The sequence below is a fragment of the Vanessa tameamea genome, chromosome 19 (assembly GCF_037043105.1).
Source record: "Vanessa tameamea isolate UH-Manoa-2023 chromosome 19, ilVanTame1 primary haplotype, whole genome shotgun sequence".
NCBI lineage: Eukaryota > Metazoa > Arthropoda > Insecta > Lepidoptera > Nymphalidae > Vanessa > Vanessa tameamea.
This window is the reverse complement of record NC_087327.1, coordinates 2,909,198-2,918,020: the sequence shown is the minus strand read 5'-3', so window position 1 is coordinate 2,918,020 and position 8,823 is coordinate 2,909,198. Positions and strand designations below refer to the sequence as shown.

Sequence of the window (8,823 nt, the reverse complement as noted above, 5' to 3'; positions counted from 1 at the left end):
TATAGAGTTACGAGATTCGATTATTTTAAATGTCTCTTTTTGACATTAATTTTGATTTTTGACAAATCAACTATTTGGGTATTTGGCACTTTAAACTTCAACTTTGGCAGAAATTGCCGATAACCTCGTGAAAGTATTGATGAAATATAATTGCATTAATTCGCTTTTAGTATTAATTTACTAAGTATTTCAATAATATTAGGTACAATTTATCATTAAGGTAAGTCGCATTGTAATTTAATGAATAATTATAACAAATATATAAATATAGTATATGTCTGTGTGAATTATCCTAAATAAATTATTAACTTTTTTTTCAAATTATTCTGATTTTGTTCTTGTAGTTAACCATGACAGAGGAGCAGATAAATGACTTATCTCTTAATGAGGATGATGTGGTGGATCCATGGAATGTAGCTGGGAAATCTCAAACCGGAATTGATTATGATAAGTTGATCAGTGAGTATTCAATAAATAATTCCTTTGATAATGTAGTTAAGTTTAATTTATAGCATATTAATAAAGTAATAAGTAACTGACTATTTTTTTATAAAAGTATAAACTGAAAAAATTAAAAAAAGTTAATTATCTATAATATATAAAAATAAAAAAGTAATAATAATGTGATAAATTTTTATTTTCAGAAAGATTTGGCAGTCAGAAAATTGATGAGGAAGTTATTGCGAGATTTGAAAAAGTAACAGGAAAAAGAGGTACATAACATATGTAATTTTTACATAAATTAGTAACATTGGTAGATAACTAGGGTCAATCTGAAGATAAAATTGTGTAATCATTCTTATGGTTGCTTCGTCAAAGTGCATGTGTGATAAATAGTTTCAAAACAATTTTCAGCGCATCACTTTTTAAGGCGAGGCATATTCTTCTCCCACAGAGATATACACAGTATTTTGAATCTCTTCGAGTCTGGCAAGAAGTTCTACCTATACACAGGTAGAGGACCTTCCTCAGACAGTATGCACATTGGGCACATGATTCCATTTATGTTTACGAAGTAAGTTTTTGAATCAAAACCAATATTATATGTTTATATATTTTTTTTTTGGGTATTGATTTTAGTGGCTTATTTATAAATTGTGTGGTAGATTATATATTGTATTAGCTGCTGCTGTTGCGTGGAAGTTGAATATATTTACAGATTAACTTAAAGTATTATGTTAATTTAAGGCCTCATTGTATACCAAATTGCTGTGTATTTCACCCCCTTAGGAATAGAATATCCAGAAACGCTTAAAAATTTATATACTCATTTTTAATCAGGATCCCAAAAAAATAGTTTCATGTTTCTAACTTAAAAATGATAAACTGCCATACAAACTTTCATGCCCTATTTCACACTCTTAAATTCTACCCATTATTTATTCAATATTGAATTTTAAAATCTTTCCTAATTTTGATACACTTACTTTTTTTTATCTGAACAATGTATGAATCTTTAATTGTTAATTATTTCTAAACAGATGGTTACAAGAAGTATTTGATGTTCCTTTAATTATTCAACTCACTGATGATGAGAAAATTCTGTGGAGGGATATTAAGGTTGAAGATGCTCGGCAAATGGCTCACTCTAATGCCAAGGACATTATAGCAGTTGGTTTTGATCCTTCCAACACTTTCATCTTTAATGATCTAGATTTTATTGGGTAAGTAAAATTGTTTAATAATATTAATAATCTTTATTTAGGAGGAACATGGTATGCTTATTATTTTTTTTATCATTGTTGCCACTAGCATGTTTCGCAAGATCCTTTTTTCTTAATTCTTATAGTTTAGTTACAAATGTTGTTTGGTTAGAAAATAAATGTAAAATTATTTACAAATAATCAATTACGTTTTCTTTTACTTTAAATTAGAAGTTGAAACAGGTAATAAATTTTTATTAATTATTAAATTATTAAAATTAGATTTTTCTACTGTGGCATTATCTTTTTCAGACAGTGTCCAGCATTTTACCAGAACATGCTAAGAATACAGAAATGTGTTACTTTCAACCAAGTGAAGGGTATATTTGGTTTTGGGGACTCTGATATCATCGGAAAAATTACTTTTCCCTCGATAGAAGCTGCTCCAGCATTCTCAACAACATTTCCCTTTATTTTCGGCAATAAAGTAGTAAGTAGCATGATTTTAAATACTTTTTTTGTAACACCAGATCCGATCCATTATAATTAATTCTTAAAATTAATGTTGTCATGATTCTTTTTGTCATTTATTTTATTCTATCTTATTTAAAAATCAAACATGGCCAATGTTAGTTATCTATAAAGGTAGATATAAAATGTTATTCTGGTATATTATTCATTTGATGGATCTTATACCGTTGCCAAGACATAGCTCCCTAAAAGCATGTAGTGAACATTTTATATATTTGAAATTACCTTAGTAACATCATCCACAAACAGAAGAAATTAACTAAGTGAACACTTCTACAACTAAACTATAAATTAATTATTATGCATCAGTTGGTACATACTGTATGTAAGTAAAAGTCTTATAAATCGCGTCTGTAATCGAACTCATTCCAGGTTCCTTGCCTCGTCCCGTGCGCCATCGACCAGGACCCGTACTTCCGCATGACCCGCGACGTGGCGGCGCGCCTGAAGCTGCCCAAGCCGTCGCTGCTGCACGCCACGTTCCTGCCGGCGCTGCAGGGCGCGCAGCACAAGATGTCCGCCAGCGACCCCAACGCCTCCATCTTTCTCAACGACACGCCCAAGCAGATCAAGAACAAGGTAATATTTACTAATGACATCATCCTATTATATTATATATTTATTGACATTCGCAAAAGCAAATATTAAAAGTTATTGAGTAACGAAAACGCTATTAAGACAGAATTTTACTAAAATTAATATTTTAGTAGGACAAATATATTTCGTCAGGGCGTCACGGTAGCATGCGCAAGCAATCCCGTGGCGCCCGCCGAAAGACGGAGAGGGTACCGCTGGTTTTTTAGTGGGTAATACCCGGCGTACCTGAGCGCACTCGGCGGCCAGGGTTCCGGGGAGTCCCTACACAAACCCCCACCTTCCATCACGTGGGGGAAGCGCGTAATGCGTTTTTCCAGCGAGAAAAAAAAAAGGACAATATATTGATTTCTTTAATTTATTTTTTCTTGATTCAATTTGTATGTATCTTCCAATTTTACTTTTACTTATATAACAGTAGGTAATAAAGTTTCAAATTAAATGTCAGATTTTAAAACATTAACTTTTGAAATTGATCTTACATGAAATTAGAATTTAATCAGTATTATTAATTTTAAATGGCATTTCACAGATAAATAAATATGCTTTCTCGGGCGGTCAACCAACTGTCGAGGAGCACAGAGAGAAGGGTGGTAACTCAGAAGTAGATATATCATTCAAATACCTAACTTTTTTCCTGGAAGATGATGACAGATTAGCTGAGGTAACATTCTTTAACACAATTATGCTATGTCACAAAATCTCGAAACTTTTTTTTTTAAAAAAGGAACATTTATGTTAGTGATGGTTAATTTAAAAGGGCTTATGTGTAAAACTTTATTTATAAAAATTGTTAAATATTTACTTTTTTATATTTTGAAGTAAAACAAAAAATACATTTACATCATTTTATTAATTATTTACATATTCTTTAAAAGTTACAATATTTTACTTCTATTTTACAGATTAAAAAATTATACGAATCGGGTCAAATGTTAACTGGAGAATTGAAGAAAATAGCCATAGACACCATCACACCCATCATACAAGACTATCAAGCGCGAAGGGCCAAGGTCACGGACGAAGTTATGAAAGAATTCTTTGCTATACGGAAATTAAATTTCCAATTGTGAAATAACTTATGATTTTATATTACAAAATGCATATTAAAAAAATGTCCGAATATTCAATAAATAAATTAAATCGATATTGTTAAACTATTATTAACGCGTTGCTCTGTGGATAACATTTCAAGGTTCAGTACACCGGAGGTACACAAGACAAATACTCAGTTTTATCTTATAATTGTATAAAGGTATTTATATATAATATTGAGTTATTATTAAGAAGACGGCAATATCACAAACAAATATTTATTTAAATTTCTCCTTATAATAATAAAAATAAGAGTGCAATAGAAGTTTGAAGACATGAATCTTAACCGATGTTTCGCAGTTCAAACCCGAGAAAGCAGTGGTCTGAAGTCTCACGTGCTTAATTTGTGTTTAAAATTCATCTATTTTCATCATTTTATTTATCTTATAATGTTAAGGGATGAAAGAAAACATCCTAAGGGAATTTGCATGTGCGGTGTGGTGGAGTCAGTTCTAAATTCTTGGAAAATTTGCAGCTGAAAGAGGCCTTAGCCCAGCATTTACTGGCTTACTTGTAACTTTAATTTTTTTACAATAGCAATAAACTTAGTGTGGCGTGCTCCCGGTGTACTAAACTGTCGGCTTTGTTACTATAATTTGCGAACATTTTCAAAAATATTTTAATAGTACAAGTTCCAATATTTTTTTCTAAATTAATACTTAACGTAATACTTTTGTACTATAATACGGTATCAAAATAAACTGAGACTTAGTTATTATAAGATATATTTTGAATATAAAAAATAATCTTATATTTATTTAAGGACACCTAATTTAAATATGTTACTTAATAAATTCAATATGTTGTCATAACATAAAAGAGCATTTAAATTCCTCAGTATTTAAAATTGTTATATGAACATGTGTTTTTTTTATTTGTGTCTTTGCTTTTTTTGTAAAAATAATGTTCTTCATTAAACGAGTGTATTATGTCATAATATTCTTTATTTAAAATTCAAAATGTACTTTTTTGTTAGTTTTTTTCCGATATCGTAATTTATATATTAATAAATAATTTGTTAATAAAAGTTAATTTATTCTATTATATATTCGTAATGTTAAATTTAAAACAAATATTTTTTTATTATCGAGGCTAAAATTTCTAAGTGTATATTTTTCGGTTTTTTTGACAAGTTTTTTTTTAAATAGTTTTCTTCAGATAATCTTTGTCGAGTATAACATGTGCTCAAAAATATTTCAATGTTCCATGACTTGACCATATTATGAGGATAGTAAGGCGAGGCGTGGCGCCCGGGTTTTTTGCTCCTCCTGCACTTTGGATTGATTTGCCTTTATACTTTTTTATTTGAGACAATACGCGTTAAAATTAATAATAACTTAATGATGTAAACATGACTTATTCACAATGTAAACCCGATTATATTTCATGCTAAATTTCCTTTGTATGTATGTATATATATGTCCACTTCTGTAAGGCCTTGTTTATTTGGCTGTGGTTAAAGCGTAAAGAATTTATTTTTTGCAGAGAAATAAACTACGAATCAATTATTTTGATTTTGTTTTATTTTCATAAAATAACTCTTTGTTTATTTATAAAATTTAAAACTATAGAATAATTGACGAATGGGTGGTGCCTATCCAAAGAGCATACATACAGGTAGACTATCAACAGTTAATAAAAAACAATTATATTTACTAGAGGTAAATAACATTAAACAATGAAATCATTTGTATCTTAGTAAAAAACATTGAGAATACCTGAAAAAATAGGTTTTCAATTACAAAAATAATAATTGATACAACTAATTTAAAAATGACATCGGTTTACAAAAACGATAAAGAATTCTTGTGTGTGAGAGTGAGAACGAAGCAAACATAACAATACGAAAAGACAAAACCTTTCTGAACACTAAGAAGCGTACCACAACACTTGTGTACACAATACCGACTTTGATCGAATATACATGACAATAGAACAGCAGAGTGGATGACACAGTTACACCTCACAACAGGTAACTGGTGGACGAAATTTGTGATATTTTTTAAACCCAGACTTATAATTTGATAGATTAAAATTATACTTCAATCACCTCATGTACTACCACAGGCATTGTGAACAATCCGGTTAATTCACACTTCTGCCAATGACTGTATTACTTTAAAGTTTAACGATAGTTAAAGAAATGTACAGTCAAGCATACGAAGACTCGCCGTTGCCATTAATAGCGAATTACACAGTTATTAAGGAGGCGGCAATAGAAGATAAGAGAGAGACAGAAGATCGTGTTATTCTTGAAATTGGAAGACAAGATGATAAGCCCAAAGAAGAACTCACTTTTTCTCATAAGAAATATGATAAGACGATTTCGCATCACAGGTCATATATTTTGGAAGATTACTCAGAACCGAGAAGGATTACGTATTTTAGGCCTCATGAATTGGAACAATCTTCCCATGAAAGTAAGTAAAGCATTAACTTTAATATTCATATAAGATTCGTGTTAGATGACTCTATTTTATGTGCCCCACTTAGTTTTACGACTTCAATTTAAAACTTTTTATCATTTATAATTATAATATTCATGTTTATTTCGTTTGGTCACATACAGGTTGAAATAGAAAAAATGAAAACAAATTATTAAAGGTTTTTATTATGTGTGCGGTTCAAATACATTTTAAATTAGTTTTACCCACCTGACGGATCTGAAATCTTACACATTTTTAGAAGTATAATATTATATTATACTTACTAAATATAATTCGTTTTAGATTCAGATTAAATATGAGTTCGTTATTAATATGAATCTTATTTTTTTTAAATATTTAGTTATCTAATCTCAGCAATTAAAAAAATCTGCATAACACCGTTTCTAAATATTCAAAAGTAACTGTCCTTAGTAATACAAACGATTTCAGTCTTTTTATTTTCGTGTTAATTTGTAAGTCAAAATCAAAATATACTTAATTCCAGTAGGCTTTTACAAGCACTGTTTATTCGTCATTTAACACAACTACCACCTATTCGGAATATAGATTCTATCAAGAAGTTTGAAGAACTTGCTAGTTACAAGTAAATCAGATTACTCTTTTCCAACATTTGAGATGGTAAAATTCAATTATATATAATATATTCCGCCTGCAAGTTAAGAAGTATTAGGTCCTCGCTTTTTTATCACCAATAATCATGTGTTGAATAATATGCCTTATTTATTTATGTTTTTTAAGAACGCAATGTATTATTGTAACAATTTTAGGTCTAAGATACATAGAGCACGAAGAATACAGGGATGTCAACATGATAGATGCAGCTAGTTCTAAATCTTCTATTGACTTCTCACACGAATCGCACGATAATGGTAGACTTTCTGATGATCAGCAAGACGCCATTTTGAATTGGAAAGAGCGGGCAATGCAGCTAGAGAAAGGTTTGTTTATTTAAGGAACTGTTATGAAACATTGTACTTTCATTCAATTACCTATTGTTTTCGTTATTCATGAATATATGTATTTACCACTGAATTGTTAAATACTATTTATACTATAACGTAACTGCTTATCAAAATTTATTTCGACTTTTAAATCATTACAGAATACAAGAAGACAGCGTGTGATAGAGAGAGGACGCGAATGAGAGATATGAATCGCGCATTTGATTTGCTTCGTTCAAAGTTGCCAATAACGAAGCCTTCAAAAAAGAAGTACTCTAAAATTGAATGTCTTCGGTGAGCATCTCTGTTAAAGGTTTCATGGGGGTTTTTTTATTAAATTATCATTTTTTTTTAATTTTATGTAATAGGTAGACGTACATAGACATTGGCGCTGTTAGAAATATTAACCATTACCAACATCGCCAATGCGCCACCAACCTTGGGAACCAAGACGTTATGTCCCTTGTGCCTGTAACAGTAACACTGGGTCACTCACACTTAAAACCGGAACACAACGATACCAAGTATATATGTACCAGGTATTGCCAACGGCAGAATACTTGTTGATTGGGTTGTACCTACCCAGACGAGCTTGTACAAGGCCTGCCACCAAGTAATTGATAAAAAAAGAAAATCTGCTCTCGCTACTTACTACACTTAAGGCAAAAAAACTCATAATTTGTATACATTACAAAATAAATTTATTTAACAAAATGTATGAGTCGGTAATTAAAAATAATGAAAGCTTTAAGTGATTTATAGTCGTGGTCTTCAGCAGAGTACATTTTGTGAGTAATACACACATATATACAGTTTTTACTTTTCCTCGCTAATTAAGGAGTTGTTTATTTAATTATTTTACTTGATGGTTGGGCTTCGTGCAAGCCCGCCTGGGTGCTACCAACTCTTCACATGTTCTATAGCCAAACAGTAATATTTAGTATTTTTGTGCACCGATTTGAAGGGGGGTACAGTCACAAAAGATATAACATCTTGGTTCCCAAGGCCCATTGCTGATTTAAGGAATACTTTATATTATTTATAGCTCGTATGTGTCTACGGGCGGTGTCGACTATTTACCAACAGGGGACCCATTTGTCCACTTGAATAATATAAATTTAAAAATGACTGTTTTGAGTTGCTGATTGATAAATTTTATTTTGTAAGCCTCTCAATCTAAAAATTACGCATTTTTTAACTGTATACTTTAATCAAGGTTACATATTTTCAGGATAGCAATATGTTATATCCGTCATTTAGAATACATGCTAGCTGGCGGATGTCCAGAAGAAAACTCTACTTTTTTCGATCCCCAAGTCATCGAGGAGAGGCAAAGACATCAAAGATTTTGACTAATAGATATTATTTTGCGTTTCGAATAAAATATTGTTTATAAAATGGTTGTTTAGAATATATTTTTAAAAAGTGAAAAAAAATTATTAAGTTATCCACAAAAATACACTAATAGTAATTTATGACGTTTTCCTTTTTATTTATCGGCTCAGTCGATATGAAAACTTTTTCGACCATAGGCAAGGTGATTAGTAGTTTTGGATAAATAAAATAAATATT

General features: G+C 30.5%; 2 protein-coding genes across 2 annotated transcripts; both read left to right on the top strand.

Annotated features, from left to right (window-relative positions):
* Positions 1-47: 47 nt before the first annotated feature.
* LOC113397051 (tryptophan--tRNA ligase, cytoplasmic) lies at positions 48-4,069 on the top strand. The gene is made up of 9 exons (XM_026635195.2): positions 48-220; positions 345-459; positions 645-713; positions 856-1,015; positions 1,482-1,664; positions 1,956-2,133; positions 2,547-2,753; positions 3,301-3,432; positions 3,674-4,069. The coding sequence occupies exons 2-9, from the start codon at positions 351-353 to the stop codon at positions 3,839-3,841; spliced, it is 1,206 nt and encodes a 401-aa protein (XP_026490980.1). The 5' UTR covers positions 48-220; positions 345-350; the 3' UTR covers positions 3,842-4,069.
* Positions 4,070-5,791: 1,722 nt separating this feature from the next.
* LOC113397030 (uncharacterized) lies at positions 5,792-8,649 on the top strand. The gene is made up of 4 exons (XM_026635175.2): positions 5,792-6,283; positions 7,078-7,248; positions 7,413-7,545; positions 8,483-8,649. Exons 1-4 carry the CDS (start codon positions 6,007-6,009, stop codon positions 8,601-8,603), a joined length of 702 nt encoding a protein of 233 aa, XP_026490960.1. The 5' UTR covers positions 5,792-6,006; the 3' UTR covers positions 8,604-8,649.
* Positions 8,650-8,823: the final 174 nt, after the last annotated feature.